Below are 16,111 nucleotides of genomic sequence, written 5' to 3'. Positions count from 1 at the left end.
ATTCAGCCTAAGTTTCTGCACAACACCCATGTAGGAGATTTCTGAGTTGCTCAGGGTAGACTGCAGGGGGCATCCAAGGTTGTCACCGAGCAGAATAAGTATTTGTTTCTCGTGGGAGCAGAGCCAAGCCTGAAGGTGGAACTGGCTGCTGCCTGGCTCCCAAGGGCGAGTTCACAACTACTTCTTGCAGCCCCAGCTGCCATGGCAGCCCTGGCCTATCAGTGTATCAGGGGTGGCAGTCCCCTCCTGCCTTTGTCTCCCCAGATGCCTGGCTCGTGCTGCAGAGGTGGCACTGCCACACCTGGTGTCAGCATGTCACCTTGGCTGTCCTCTGGTACCACCACCCCTAGCTGGCAGCTCCTGGGGGCAAGCAGGGATGGGGTCACCCAGACCCAGGGTGGCTGCTGGGGCCGTGTGTGAGGACTGAACTGGTGTGGGAAAGTTGCCCTCTGAGCACCTGTCCTTCTTGGCTTTTGCAGGTGGGAAGAGGAGTTGGCCAAGCGCATGAACCTGCAGACCATGGTGGACACCCTGCAGGAGGTGAGAGTCCTCAGAGGGACCAGCGGGGGCGGCACCTGCCCAGCCGGGCTCAGTGTTGCAGCTCAGAGACTGGAGTTGAGACATTTGGCGTCAGCTCCTGCAGCCGCCACCAGCTTGCTGGGTGATCTGGGACCAGGACACCTCCTCTGGCCTCTGTCACCTTCCCTGAGATTAGATCAGGTGACTCGATTCCCTCAGCACTTGGGTCTCCTGGGCAGGTCCCCAGCTCAGGCCGACCTCACGCTTGACGTGGAAGACATGCTGCTGTGTCTGGAGGTTCTGCCCTCTGCGTTGTGCTCGGTCACCCACCTGCCGTGTCTCCCGCTCAGGAGACATCCCACTGCCCCCCATCTTTCCTTCTCAACCAAATGGGAACAAGAGTAGTAACTCCATGACCAAGCATGAAAAAGGTTTTTTTGTTTGTTTGTTTGTTTTTGTTTTTGTTTTCAGAACAAAATTTTTAAAACTTTGTGCTGGTGTTGAAACCTATCTTCTAAGCAGGTCAGAGGTGGATTAAAATGATGATGAGTGATGGGAGGCACTTTTTTATAATAACCAAAATCCTTTTTGCTGAACAAACCTTACATGCTGGAATATTTGGAAAATTCAAAAAAATACAAAGTAGACAAAGTGATCTCCAGTTCAACCTCTCCATAGCTCACACATCAGCGCACGGGCGCGCGCGCACACACACACACACACCCAGGGCAACATAGTGTGAATGTATCCATTAGGTCGGTATACACAGTTTATCCATTTTCGGCAGTGCAACATGGAGCCTAATATTTTAACATACCCCTTTTCCCTGGTTTCAGGATGCCTGAGAGTACTGAAATCAGCAGTGCACCAGTCCATTATGGGAAATGATGCAGTATTTGTCTATAACCTGCAGATCCTATATACATAAGTACTTAACAATTATAACAATTATAAGTTCTCAATTATTCTTAACAATGTCATGTAGATATTGGATCAACAGTTGTTACACTATATTGTTTACAGAATAATGACCAGAGTAAAATGTCTGTATGCATTAAGTGCAGGTGCAAATTTTATTTTATTTAAAAAAGATTTTATTTTTTCCATTTAAAAGCCAGAGAGAGATTTTTCTATCTTCTGGTTCGCTCTCTCAACGCCTATAAGAGCTTGGCTGGGCCTGGAACTCAAATCCATGGCTGGCAAGGACACAGAGACTTGAGCCGTCGCCTGCTGCTGCCGTGGTGCAGTGCAGCAGGAGGTTGAATCTGAGGTAGAGCCAGGACTGAGCCCAGGAGCTGAGATGGGATGAGTGGGTCCCAAGCAGAGCCGTCATTACTGCGCCAAGCGTTCACCCTGTGTTTCAGTGTTTTGAATCCAGGCTTGGTTGGACCTGTGGGTACAGAAGCCTCAGCTGTGGAGGCTTGACTGTACTGTAACTGTTTTGTCCCGTTTCCCCATCACGTCATACATTTGCTCTCTTTTTTTTAAAGATTTATTTTATTTTTATTGGAAGGTCAGATATACATAGAGGAGGAGAGACAGAGAGGAAGATCTTCCGTCTGATGATTCACTCCCCAAGTGACCGCAACAGCCAGTGCTACGCTGATCCAAAGCCAGGAGCTAGGACCCTCCTCCAGGTCTCCCACATGGATGCAGGGTCCCAAAGCTTTGGGCCATCCTTGACTGCTTTCCCAGGCCACAAGCAGGGAGCTGGATGGGAAGTGGAACTGCTGGGATTAGAACCGGCACCCATATGGGATCCTGGCACGTTCAGGGTGAGGACTTTAGCCGCTAGGCCATGCTGCCAGGCCCCTCTAAAAGTGTTTCAAGCCACCCATCAGTAGGGTTCAGCGGGAAGCTAGGCTGGAACAAGGTCCTTGGTGACTCTTCCCTGGCTCACAGCTGCCCAGGCAGTCTGTGTGGACATTAGTGCCCAGAGTTCTAGATCCAGCTGCCCGGTGCCCGTCCTCTCAGCGTGCCCATCTGCATCCCCGCAGGCAGCACAAGAGGCCGATGCCATCCAGGAGGAGATGAATGAGAAGATTGAGCGGCTCAAGGCCGAGCTGGTGGTGTTTAAGGGGCTCATGAGTGACGTAAGTGCTGCCGCCCCCGGGAGTCATGACCTCCCCCTCGCCCATGCCCATCATGCCAATCGCTTCATTCACTCGAGGAGCTTGGCTTCTAGTTAGAGTCCTGGCTGGCTGCGTTTGACCGCAACGATGACGGATGCATTGAGACCAGGCGCCGTTCCCTGCCTCTCCTTGCCCCTGCCCGCCCGCGTCCGCTTCCCGTGGTCTGAGTAGAGATGCATTAATCTCCCGCTTAACCCATCCTGCCCGCCCGGGTCCTCTGATGTGTATGCGTTTGCTCCGACTTGGATCCGACTCGCTTCCAGGGGCCGGGCCGTGATGGAGGTGAGGGAGATGGAGGTGGTGGGCAGCCTGGCGTCTGGGCACTGTCTGATCTGTGCTGGCCTGGGTGCCCCCCACCTCAGGGCCAGCAGCCTGCCACTGAAGTGCTTTGTAAACCAGGGAAGGCGAGCGTGCATGTCGCTGTGACAGTCAAAGGCCCCCAGAGTAACTGTGGGTCAGGAGCCCTGGGTAGCAAAGCCTCCTCGCTACTGGGGATTACGGCTTCCTGTTACATTAGGCAATGGGTAGTCCCTTTGGGAGAACCTCTTGGAAGAGAAGCCACGTGCCCTGGGGAGTGGGGGAGAGGGAGGGACAGATTGGGGTGTTGGCTGGTGCTCAGGGGCTGTGGCGGATGTGACTGGGAGAAGCCTCGGGGCCGTAGGAGACCCTCGCGAGCAACCAAGGAGGGATCCCAGGAGAAAAACCTGGCTTGCAGGTGGAAAGACAGCCGTGGTTTTAACCAGGCAGGCAATGTGTGTCTTTCTCTTTGCTCAAATGGTGACGGACATTGGTCTGTGTGTGCTGATACGGGGCCTCCAGACTGTGTGTGCTGGTCTGTGTGTGCTGCTATGGGGCTCCCACAGTGTCACCGCAAGGCCCCACACCCCTTCTTACCCTGAACAGTGCCGATGCAATCCTCCACCTCCATGAAAAGCTCCAGATCCCTTGGACTTCCCGGAGGGCCTCCCCGTCTCCCCCCAGCCCGACCCTCTGTGCCCAGCCTCTCCTGCTTGCTCTGCTCCCTCGCTCATGTAACCCCTGCTGTCCTCCCTGCAGCCCATGACAGACCTGGACACAAAGATCCAAGAAAAGGCCATGAAGGTGGACATGGACATCTGCCGCCGGATCGATATCACGGCCAAGCTGTGTGATGTCGCACAGCAGCGGAACTCGGAAGACGTGTCCAAGATCTTCCAGGTGACCAGCTGCCACCTGCCCTGCGTCCTCCCTGCCTGGCCCACCCCTCTTCCCCTTGACTTCCTGCTCATGTCCCTCCCCGAGAGGTAGTGTCCACCCGACTCCCTGGCCTCCCCAGAACAGCCTAGAATCCCAGCTGGGGGACTTGCAGCTCCTTTTGCCTCTGCTGTCTGGTGGCCCAGGTGATGGAGACCAGGATATGTGATATGCCCGAAGGAGGAGGCAAAGCTGGGCTAGGTCAGGTCTCCCTGCCCTCCAGGGCTTGTGCTGCAGCCCACACTGCATCCACTATCCTTTCCTTGGTGTGCCAGCCCTGGGTGATGTCCCTACGGTGGGGGACCCTGACCCAACTCTAGGGAGTCCTTGGGGAGCTGACCTCAGGGTGTCATGGAGAAGCTCATCTCCTTTGGTTGTTTTGCCATGGTCTGCTGAATCCCCTGAACTGACGTGCAAGTGTGGATGCCCATGAGAGAAGGGGCAGGTGGCGCCGGCAAGGGCCTGGACTGTGGGCTGGGCCATTCTGGAGAGGCTGCTTCCTGAGTTCTGTGTCGTGATGTAGCTTGAGCTTGAGCGCAAGGGCCAGATGGCATGTTGTGGCTTTCTATGTGTGACTCTGGGCGTGGTTGGGTGAGATTGGGATGTACTGGGGCTCTTCATCCCCGGCCTGCTCACTGCTCACCTGCCAGGAGACAGGGCATGGGAGGGCAGATGCCACCCTCACTGCTTGGAGCGGGCACTAGTGGTGCCCTGTGTCTGGCCTTTGCACATGAGAGAAGGCTGGCGGCCCTTATCAAAGTTACTCTGGCTGGCTGGTTGGCTCTGAGACCAGTAGGTGACTATGTCTGGTCAGTGGCTCTTGCTGCATGGGACCACCCCTCTGGTGAAGGGGTGAGCCGAGTGGCCCAGGCATCAGGCCTACCAAGGTGAAGGGTGCAGGCCGGCCGTGTCCCCCCACCCTGCATGTCTCCCACCTCATGCTTCCTGCTCACACTGCCTGCTTTGTAGAGGACCCACACACCTCTCTCAGTAGTCGCTGGCCTGGCCACATTCCATCCATTCCTGCAGGACACGGGCTCCCTTTCCCGTCCCTTCTCTCTCCCACACACCATGCCCATTCTAGCCATGACCCTCCCCCCACTTACTTTGCTATCTTCCGTTCTGGTTCAGGTGGTCCCCAAAAAGAAAGAGCGAAAGGTGGCTTCGGACGAGGACATCTCGGAGCAGGATGGGGAGGTGAACCGATTCTCGGATGATGAGGTTGGCTCCATGAACATTACGGATGAGATGAAGCGCATGTTTAACCAGCTGTGAGTACCCACTGCCCTGGTGCCCGACGCATGTGTAACCAGCCGCAAGTGCCCCCGTGGCTGTAACCCAAGGGCATGTGGCCAAGTAGCAACCTGGGTTGAGCACAGCCCACAGATGTATCTGGTTGGGCCAACACAAGAGAATTGGGGTGTTTTCAACATGGACAACAGGGGAGGTTTTATGTTTCCAGCCTGCTTGGAGCCTCAGGCTCTAGAGGACCCTGGGCAGAGATGCCAGGGGCTGGGTGGCATGACTTTCTTTCTTGTTCACCTTGTCCCTTCCTGGCTTTGAGCAAGCCCCCAGCCATGTAAGAGCTGCCAAGGGGTACTGAGTTGAACTGCAGCGTGCGCCAGTTCCTGCCCAGCAGATTCCAGGGCTGAGCTGTCCACTCTCTGGTCCTACACAGAAGCATCTGTGTGGTGGCTCTGGAGGGTCCAAACAGAGCCTCATTTGTGGGCTTTTTTTTTTTTCTTTTAAGAGATTTCTGTATTTGTCTGAAAGGCAGAGTTACAGAGAAGGGGAGAGACAGAAAAAGAGATCTTCCATCCCTGGTTAACTTTCCAATCAGTGGCCATAACGGTTGGGACTAGGCGAGGCCAAAGTCAGGAGCCGGGAGCTCTACCTGGGGCTGCCATGTAGGTGCAGGGGCCTAAGCGCTTGGGCCGGACTCTGCTGCTGTCCCAGGTGCGTCAGCAGTAAGCGGGGGTGGAAGTGGAGCAGGCACTCTGATATGGGTGGTGGCATTGCAGGTAGTGGCTCAACCACATGCCATGATACCAGCCCCTTGTGGGCTGGTGTGGAGCTGGCCTCACACAGGCCACACGGGTCTGCTTGCTGAGCCAGCTGCGAGGATTCCAACCAGGGCTCAGGGATGGCTCCTGTGCCCCTCCAGTAAGCCCCCAGACTGAGGACCCCTCATACATGTCGCTTTGCTGACCCCAGATGCTCCCCCAGGTAGGGCATTGGTCATTGCCGCTTTGGTCCTTGGAAACACTGAGACCTCTGGACAGAGAGGCCAGTTGCCTGAAACATTGAGACCCAGGCCTAGGTGCTGTCACTGAGAAGGGCTACCCAGATTGTGGCAGAGTCTAAGGCTAGGCATGCTTGGGATGGCAGGCGCTGGGCTCTAAGCATGCACAGGGCTGCCCACTCTGGCTTCTGTGATGCTCCTTGGCAGCCTGACACCTGTCACTGCCCAAAGTCAGCAAACGCTCCAGTGCAGGCTCTTTCCCACCCCTAAGGAGCCAGTGTACCGGCCCCTGCCCACTGTTGTGAGTCTGAGGCTTGGGGAAGTATTGTGTTTTGCCCTCCTCGATGCTGTATTCTCCCGTGTGGTGGTGAGGGCAGAGTTGGCACAGGGTGTCTGGGTTCTGCCTTTGCCCCCATGCCACGTACCTTTTGGCAGTGGAGATGGCAGCTCTGCTCAGGTCTGATGACCTAGCCGTCCCCACGCCTCCCTACCGTGCTGACTGAGGGTCTTCCCAAGGCTCAGGGTGGGGATGCAGCCAGGCCCCCAGCTCCTGGCCCAGGGCTCCATTTTATGCCTGGACAGACATCCCTCGTCTGCCGCCTCAGGGTCACTGTCCCTGCCCAGGGCCCTCCAAGGCCAGGCTGACTTGTGAGGAAGATGAGGCAGGGGTCAGGCCCAGGGTAAGGATGGAAACTCTGTGCCCAGGGGCTGCCATGGGCCTGCCTTGAAACAGAACTGAGATGGGGTTCTTAGCAGGGGACTCCTCCAGGGGGGTAAGGAGGAGACCCCTGGACTGTTGGTTTGTCTTTTGCCATCTCTCTGCCACATCTTTTGCTGCTGAGAGGGGCTTTGGAGAATAAGCCCTGGTTGTGTCTAGGTTTTCTGAAGGTTGCCCTCCTGAGCCTGAGACAGGGGTGGCATTGTGTGTGGGTGGGAGGATCCCCAGGCTGGCTGGGTTCCCCAGGCTGGCTGGGTTCACACCTTCTTCAAGGGGACTCTCACCCATGGCTCTGCCAAGTCCCTACAGGCTGGTTAAACTGACCAGCGCTGGGCTGAGCTGCAAAGGGACAGGTCTGAGAGCCGAATCCATGGACTGCACCGGCCATGGCCCCTACGTGTCGAAACAGCATTCTGATCAGAGACAGTAAGAGCAGGTGCCACAGGCCTGGGTGTCTGAGTATACCGACAGGCAGGACGGAGGCATCTGATTGGATTTGCCTGGCTGTAAAGTTGCCTAAGTTAGAAAATAACACTCTTTGATTATTTGCTCCCCTCCCTGCATTTGGCATCCTACATGTCTAGGCTGGGCTGCCATGACCATGTTTGACGGGACCTTGGTCTGTCCCCCGGACAGCTCTGCTAGCTTCCAGCCCAGGCCCACGCATTAAGCTACCCCCCCGGCCAGTACAAATGAAGCCCTTGGATGATGCATCTGTGTCCGGGGACTGCTTTGCGTTAACCCAAGTCCATTGCTTGGGCTTTAGACCAAGGCAAAGAGGAGCCATTTGCTGCTTTGCTGCACGTGGGGCTCCTCTCCTCAGGCCCTCCCTTTACTATCTTCCCCATCCTCCCTGTCCGTCCACTAGGAAGGAAGTGAAGTCAGGAATCTGGTATGGAATGCAAGGAGCAGGGTCACCCCTAGGGGCTGTGGCCATTGTCCCCCTCCAGCCTCGTCCAGCCCCAGTTCTGGTCTGTGGAGTGCCAGAGCCACCTACAGGCACCCACAGGAACTGCCGCAGGATGGGGACTCGGCCTGGCCTGGCTCCAGGGGGCGCTCTAGGCAGCGTCTTACCAGAAGCTTCCCTGGCCGTTCCCAGTTGTCTGCAACCCAGTCCAATGTCTGAAGCTTGGCAGCATCCAGGGAGGAGTTGAAGGAGTGTAGGCAAGGCGGAGGGCTAGAGGTGAACGCACACCCCTCATGCGCTGCTGACTAAATGACTTAACTCCTGCAGCCTCAGTAGGTGTTTTGGGTGGAATGAACACAGAAGGATGCTCCGACCAGGGAAACACAGGTAGACCAGATGGTTGGCTGCCTCTTCCCAGGCCCAGCCCCTGGGAGGCCCTGAAGTCCTGCAGGCTTCAAGTTCATCCCCAGTTTCCAGCTTGGCTCCACCTACAAGGACCACTGGGCCTCCGTTTCTTCACTTGTACAATGGGTGCAGGAATTCTGCTCACCACATGGGATAAGTTTTGAAGGCAGAGTTGGCTGCAGTTTAAATGTGCTTTGGGGCCAGTCCAGAACCAGCACAGATGGTGCTTAATGGGGGGAGAAGCTGTCAGTCCCACTGTGTGCTATCAGCCAGCTGCACGGCTGTGGACACATGCGTAACTCCAGCTGAGCTACGGTTTCCTCTTCTGTAATGTGGGGGTTGTAATGCCAGCTATTTTGTGTTACAGACACAAGAGCATGAACTGTTGTCGCTCCAAGCAGGAGCTTGATCCAGCTGTGCAATGAATAAAGAAATCACAACACTGGAGTTGGGAGCTTTAGTCTCCAGTAGTCAAAACCTGGTGTCTTTAAAAGCATATGTGAAGGGACCCAGCGTGGTAGCCTAGCAGCTAAAGTCCTCGCCTTGCACACACCAGGATCCCATATGGGTGCTGGTTCTAATCCCAGCGGCCCCGCTTGCCATCTAGCTCCCTGCTTGGGGCCTGGGAAAGCAGTGGAGGACGGCCCAAGACCTTGGGACCCTGCACCCGCGTGGGAGACCAGGAAGAAGCTCCTGGCTCCTGGCTTCAGATCAGCTCAGCTCAGGCCATTGTGGCCACTTGGGGAGTGAATCAGCAGGTGGAAGATCTTCCTCTCTGTCTCTCCTACTTTCTGTATATCTGCCTTTCCAATAAAAATAAATAAATCTTTTTTTAAAAGCACATGTGAAAAGATTTATAAAGAAAATCTACATTTTAAAAATATATATTCATTTGAAAGGTGGAGTTACAGAAAGAGGGAGAAGCGTCCTCCATCTGCTGCTTTACTCTCCTTTGGTTGCAGTAGCCAGGATGAGGCCAGGCCAAAACCCACGGCAGCATGCAGATCTCCCGCGTGGGTGCAGGGGCCCAAGCACCTGGGCCGTCTGCTTCCCGGTGCATTAACAGCGAGCCCTGGGATTGCCGCGGTTACAAGCTTAACCCGCTGAACTCTTTGGATAAGGCCCACATCCCCCTGTGGTTACCCGCTCCTGTCCTCGGTGTGAGCCCCAAGCCTGGGGTCAGTGACGCCCTCCGTGTCACCCACAGGCGGGAGACCTTTGATTTTGATGACGACTGTGACAGCCTGACGTGGGAAGAGAATGAAGACACGCTACTGCTGTGGGAGGACTTCACCAACTGCAATCCCTCCATCGACCTGCAGGGGGAGGTGAGCCCTGGGGCTTCTCAAAGGTGGGGGGCCTCAGGGGACCCCCTCAGCTCCCGCCCCACCCTGGCGGAGTCTACATTGTCCTCTTGTTTCTATAGCAAGAGGAAAACTTGGGCAACTTGATTCACGAGACGGAATCCTTCTTCAAGACGAGAGATAAGGAGTACCAAGAAACTATAGGCCAGATTGAGGTGAGGCCCGCGGAGAACGCCCTGCGATCCAGGCCCCCCTGGGTGTGTGCAGGGGTGAGCAGGGTGGGCTGGCCCAAGACTGGGAGGCAGGCAGCCTTGCCAACCCCCTGCCTGGCAATGGGCAAGCCCCATCCTGTGCGGAGCCTCGGTTTCCTAACCGACACTGAGAGTGGCGGCTCCTTTGCCTGCCTACCCTGGGCCATCTGAGCCACGCGCAGTGGTGGCAGGCACGTCAAGGCCCTTGGCAAGCACGCCTTTTTTTGCTTATCTCTACCTTCCCCTTGGGCAGTCCAGAGGTGGAGGGGGAGGTTTGAAGAGGTCCCAGTCATTTACCAAAGGCTTCAGCCAGGAAGGAACCAGCCTGCTGGCCAGCTCCCTTGGGTGTCAGGATCCCTGCACTTGCTAACAGTCATTGCTGAGTTCAAGCTGGAGAAGAAAGCCTAGTGCCTTCCCTGGAGGAAGTGCCACCTCATCAGAGAGAAGGGGCAGAGATGTGCCAAGGATCTGGGGCTATTCCTAATCATCTCTGGGTGAAGGCGCCTTGAGACTCTGAGCGGCATGGTCCAGTTCTCGGGATAGGGTGGGGCTTATCCAAGCACCTGCTGCTGGGGTTGCCAAGCAACCACTCCCCTGGTGGCAGGTGAGGAGCAGAGGCCCAGGAAGGTTGATGTCCAGGCGGCAGGGTCCTGAGAGGCCCGTGTCCAGCAGTGGCCTCTGGAGGGGCATCTGTTGAGGCAGAGAAGAGTAAAGTTGGCCTGCCCTCGCCCTTACTCTCTGTCGGTTCCTCCCAGCTGGAGCTGGCCACGGCCAAGAGCGACATGAACCGGCACTTGCACGAGTACATGGAGATGTGCAGCATGAAGCGGGGCCTGGACGTGCAGATGGAGACCTGCCGCCGGCTCATCAAGGGCTCTGCCGACAGGTACTCCGTGTTCCCTTGCGGTCCAACGGTGGAGTTGTTGGAGAGAATCTGGGGGGCTGCAAGAGTTTCATCTTCCTAACCCATCTTCCATCAGTCTCCCTCCATCCACTCATCCACCCACCCACCTACCAATCCATCCAACTAGCCAACATCCATCTATCCACCCACCCAACCAACCATCCACCAACCCATCTACCTACCCACACATCCATCCATCCATCCATCCATCCATCCATCCATCCATCCATTGAGTGGCACACCTGTTGAGTCCTAGATGACTTGTGTATCTAGCTTCATGTAGCTCCCACAGCAACCAGTGTGCCCTCTACTGATTGGATAGATACACATTCAATGCCTACCATGTAGCACTTACTCCCTCTGTCTCACCCCTTCTACCCTGGCTGGTGAGGCCCCTGTGTGTCCAAGGAAGCCATTGTCTTCCTTTTTCTTCCTGACCCGGGGCTGGATGTGTCTGTCTTGGGGAGCCTGGTGTGCACTGAGCACAGTACACCAAGACAGAGTCCTGCCTGTGTACACTGAGCCTTACGAGGGCCAGATATAACCCTATCAAAATGAGCTCCTGCATGGAGAAGGTTGGCCATTGTGCCAAGTGTCCCCTGTCCATTGGGACCTTTTCTTGCTGAGATTCTGTGCAAGAGGCGGGAGCAGCTTGATAAGCAGCTTGGCTCCGCCTGATCGGCCTTATGCAAGCTCCAGGGACCCTCTGGTATCATCTCTGCTGTTGGCTGCAGCAACAGGCACTGTGGCGCCCTAGCTGCCTGCCATGGCCTCCCCACACACCCGTGGTACAGCCGGACTCTCAACCTAGTGTGCGCTGAGTTCTTTTCTGAGCACCTGCTTGTACCCAGACCTGTGCCAGGCCGTCGGAGGGTGAGAGCTCGGCCTGATCTCTGGTCCCTGCTTCCAGAGCATGCCCGAGTCTGAGGCTGTGGGGGGCCGGGCGCCACGTTGGCTTCCAGAGCCTTGTATGCAGGATGTGGTGTGAAGGCTCTAAGGCACTGAGTGCAGGGTGGCTGCTCAGCCTGAACCTGCGGGGCCCCAGGCTGCTCTGTGACCATTCCCTGTTTTCTTGTGCTCCCCAGGAATTCCCCGTCCCCCAGCTCGGTAGCCAGCAGTGACTCAGGAAGCACCGACGAGATCCAGGAGGACTTGGACCGGGAGGCAGACGTGGAGCCCATGGTCAGCTGATGACCGAGGACCCAAGGGCCCGGGGGTCCTGGTGATTGGGCCCTACCCCCTCCGTCCTTGGAGCGGGGACAAGGCCCTCACCATGCATACTTCCCGTGCCCTCCCTTCTCGGAGGCCCCGAGGGACCGCTGCTTCCTTCCACACCACCCCACCACCACCACCACTATTGGAGCCCTGCTCCACCCACCCACCCACCCAAGGAATGGTGCTGTCAATTTCTATCGTTCTCCACGCGATGAACGCTCTGTCCAGATGCAGTGTTAACTGTGCCTTCTCCCTTAAGCTGAGCCACTTTGAGCTCCAAAGAATTATTCCTAGCAGGGGTTTTTATACAAAGCTTGCAGGGGAGAGGGGGTCCGGGCATGGTGTCACGGGCTCAGCTGTTCCCTCCCCCTCCCACCTGCTCCTTCCGTCAGCCTGAGCTGTGTCCTGCTACATAACCATCTCCCCACAACCCACCCCGTCCACCTACAACCTTCCAGGCCCTGGTGGGGAGCTCCTAGATTTTCTCACTCTTGGATAGCAAGAAATGTGGCAGGAAAGGAGGGAAGACAAATTCTTACATTTAGTGGCGAAGCTGAGAGATAAGGCACAGTGTGGGAGGTGGGGCCTCACTGTGTTCAAATTACTATGCAAAAACAAACACAACAAGCAGCTTGCCTTATCTCACTGTGGAAGGCTGGCCCTCTCCTGGGATTCCTGGGGTCCCTGCAGAACCCAGAAGGTGACCAGGCGAGTTCTGGCTGGGGAGGGGGCTGGGGCCAAGGTTGGAAGAGAGGGCTAGGTCCCTGCAAGACCCAGGCCTGCTCAACCGACCGCTTGTTTGGGGACCTCTGTGGGTTGGGGGTGGGGCAGGGTAGGGTGGGGTAGGGAAGGGACTCTTTTATTGCCATGAACTTGATGTTCTTTTCCCATTCCCCAGCCAACACTTGGGGATTCTGCAGCTGTTTTTTTTTTTTTTTTTTTTCTCTGTGAGAAAAGTAGCAAGGGGTCAGACCTGGCACCTGCTCTCTCCTACAACCGAGTTTGGATTAGTGCGTGCCACAGTGGTGGCAGCTATGAGGCAGTGGGAGGCAGCGAGGGCCCCTGGCCAAGCAGCAGCTGGAGTCAGGGCCGTCTCCAACCTCCTGGCATGGCCCTTCATCCTCCAGCGGGGAGCTCGCCTGAGCCAGGGTCTTCCCAGGATTGGAGTGGTCCTGAGCTGAGGGGAGCTGTGTTGAGAACTGTCCCCATCCCCCTTCTTCCTCAAATCACTGCTGCGGACTAACCCAGCAGGCTTTGCTTTTGTCTGCCCTAAACTTTTTTGTGTGCCCACCGCAGTGGGTGTGATGGCCAATTTTTGTTCCCTTTGGCTCAGGAGCGCCCTCTGGAGGTGAGAGGAGCTAGATGTGATGAGGAACTAAGACCAGAACTGACTCCCCCACTGCCTGATCTGGAACGGGTCCCCCTCCCCATCTTTCCTCTCCAGGGCATCCTCACCTCTCTCCTCTCCCATGTGTCTGCCGCCTGTAACCCGTTGAATACAATGTTCTATGTATAGGGAGTGAGAATGTGCTGGGCGGGGTATGATTGTCAGAATTTGATGGATGGATTATGAGTTTTTTCCCTTTGGTTTTGTTGGAGGGGGAGCACCCCCTGTCCCTGGGAGCCTGGGTCAGTCATTCTGGCCACAGGACCCCCTGTCGGCAGCCAAACTGTCTCTTTGGGCAGGTACGTGGAGCAACCCTGGGTTTGGAAGACGGGGGCCTTCCTGTCCCCTCCTTCTCACCGCCCTGTGTGCCTAAGGCTGCACAGGGCTCCCATGCGTGTGATGAATGCTGTGTCTGTGTTCTTGTTTATATTCTTTTTTTTTCTCTTTTTTTTCTTCTTTTTTTATTTTTTTTTTATTTGAGCCAAAGGTTGTCAGAGCCAGTCAGGCCCGGACCTCAGCTGCTGCAAAGCTTTTCCGTTTAAATGAGGGTAGGAGACAGGGCTGTCCCCATGGGTCTCCTCCGAGAGGACAGTGGGGCTTGGAGCTGGGCAAATGCTCAAGGCTCAGGTAGCCAGAGGGTGACGGGCATGTTCTTGGATGAAGAGAGGCAGGCGACAGGGCCGCCTGTGCAGTGTAGGAGCTGGTGATAACCCCTTCCTTCTCTCACTGGTGTGCCCAATTCATTCGTCTTTGGGGATCTCATGATCTAAGTCCATCCAGGAGCCTGAGAGAGACACTGGCCAGGGAGTTCCTTCCCACAGGCTGTCCACATCTGCCCTCCCCTTGGGAACGAGGGTTTGGAGCAGGTGTAGGGGTTGGGGGTGGGAAGGACAAGGGTGTGGTCATCGCCTGCCTCCTGGACTGGCTCCGGGTTCTCAGCCTGGCCGCCTCCCTCCCCACCTTGCCAGCGGGCCCTTCTTGTCCCTTCGCTACTAGCCCATACCTTGCCAAGAAAGAGCCCGGCATTGGTGGGGGCCATGCCAGGCCCTGTGGGGACGGACAGATCCCGTCCTTTGTAAAGCTGTAAATACTTGATTTTTGGTTTTCTCTTTCTAAGCCCAGTGTCATATTGATGCTGGTATTTCAGGACTATGCTCCCGTGGGCACCCCCCGTGCTGTCCGCTATCACTTACCTGTTTTGGGGGGCCTTAGAGAAGCCGAGGATTCCAGAGGGGCAGGGAGGGGAGTATCCCTTTAACTCTCTGGTTGGTTGTGAAACACACACACACACACTCACACCCACACACTCAGTCTTCTACAAAGCGTCTCGGCGAGCTTCCCCATGAGGTCTCTGTGGGTGGCACACAGCTGACGGGGGAAAGAGGGTCACGCCACTTTGGTTTGGGATGGGAGGAGAAGGTACTGGGCGGGCAGTCTAAGGGGTAACTTAAACTCCATGTAATCTATTTATAAAGCAAGAGATTCTCATCTATTTTTATGAAAGGAAGGGTTTTCTAATCCAGGGTACGCAGTTGTGTTGTCCAGCGCTTTCCTGTGGACAAGATATTGTGCAGGGCGCCACCATTGCAGAGAGGGTAGGGGGCGGGCAGTGGCTCTCCCCCTGCTCCTCCAGCTCCAGCCCCATCTCCTCTTCCCTGACCTCACAGCACCTTGGGTGTCTTGGGGGAGTGAGACAGAGGGGAGCTAGGTTGGATCAGGCCACACTCCAAAAGATGGATTCTGATGGGCTGTGAAGCAGTGGAGTGTGGCTGATGTGAGGGGTGGAGGGGCTGGGGGGACCTCCTCAGGCACTCCTCAGTCCCAGGTTGCCAGTTAGTAGTGGGGCGGGGTGGGGAGGAGGGGAAGCAAGATGCCCATGGCTCAGCCCGGCAGGCCAAGGCTGGGCAAGGGTCTAGGGCCTTCCCTCAGCCCTGTGCTTGTCCTCTGGTGGTGACAGGTGCCCTCCTGGACTGGGGGGTGGTGTTTGGGGTGGCCGGGTTAAACCAGATTGTCTGTAAGTGGGGACTTTGCAGCAGAGGCTGGGTGAGCCGGGTCTGGGTCCAGTGCAACTGCCTCAGCATTGCCCCCTCCTTCCCAAGCCCGCAGAGAGGCACCCCTCACCCCACCCTGCACCCCTGGCGAGACTCTCTTGTGGACACTTTAACATCTGCCTGGTGTGGACCCCACCCCAGTCCCTGCTGCTGAGCGTCCACCCGCCCGCCCACCTGCCGCTGGCTCTAACATCGCGGGAGGGGGTTTCTATTCCCGGGAAAAACTACTGACGCTACCCAACCCCCGTTTACTGTACTGTTGTAAATATCATGCCTTTATATCCTGTATATTGGCTTCTTTTAAATAAAGTGAAATGTCTTCGAATTGATGGTCCTTGTTTTTAATTGAGGGGGTCTATCGCTGTCCTGCAGCGATGGACTTGGTGCACGGAGCCAATAGTAACACACGTGGACTCTGACTGATGGTTGAAAGGTGGAAGTTTATGAGTGGTATCAGGGAGGAGGTATTGAGCTTATCAACAAAACCCACCCACTGTGTCTATACTTTTGTTTGGAACCCTTTTGTTTTGTATATCCCACCAAGTGTTCTTAATCACATGCTGTCCACTCAGCTGTTCTCATACAAATGATATCAATCAGTTATACAAAAGGTAGCCATTCAGTTGTTCTACAAATGGTATCCAACCAGTCACGCACAATGCATCCATCCATCCAGTTGTTTTCATACAAATATTATCCTATCAATTGTAATCCTGTGCTCTCTGGCCTTCTAGGGTCACAGTGTCCTTCCACAGGGGTTGAAGGAGGGAGGGGCAAGAAACAAGCAGTGGTGCCACGGGGGCACTCGAAACCCTAGCTGGAGAATGAACCAGCAGGTGGAAA

General features: G+C 55.9%; 1 protein-coding gene across 1 annotated transcript in view; it reads left to right on the top strand.

Moving 5' to 3' along the window:
- The window catches only part of IFFO2 (intermediate filament family orphan 2), a 41,369-nt gene extending 28,731 nt beyond the window's left edge, over positions 1-12,638 (top strand). The window contains exons 2-9 of the mRNA XM_004592424.2: positions 480-540; positions 2,517-2,612; positions 3,708-3,848; positions 5,016-5,155; positions 9,364-9,484; positions 9,583-9,675; positions 10,467-10,597; positions 11,701-12,638. Coding sequence (XP_004592481.2) covers positions 480-540; positions 2,517-2,612; positions 3,708-3,848; positions 5,016-5,155; positions 9,364-9,484; positions 9,583-9,675; positions 10,467-10,597; positions 11,701-11,806 — 889 coding nt within the window. The 3' untranslated portion in view covers positions 11,807-12,638. The remainder of the gene's footprint in view (positions 1-479; positions 541-2,516; positions 2,613-3,707; positions 3,849-5,015; positions 5,156-9,363; positions 9,485-9,582; positions 9,676-10,466; positions 10,598-11,700) is intronic.
- Positions 12,639-16,111: the final 3,473 nt, after the last annotated feature.

Source organism: Ochotona princeps, chromosome 2 (genome assembly GCF_030435755.1).
Source record: "Ochotona princeps isolate mOchPri1 chromosome 2, mOchPri1.hap1, whole genome shotgun sequence".
NCBI lineage: Eukaryota > Metazoa > Chordata > Mammalia > Lagomorpha > Ochotonidae > Ochotona > Ochotona princeps.
This window is presented reverse-complemented; position numbering and strand designations above follow the sequence as displayed.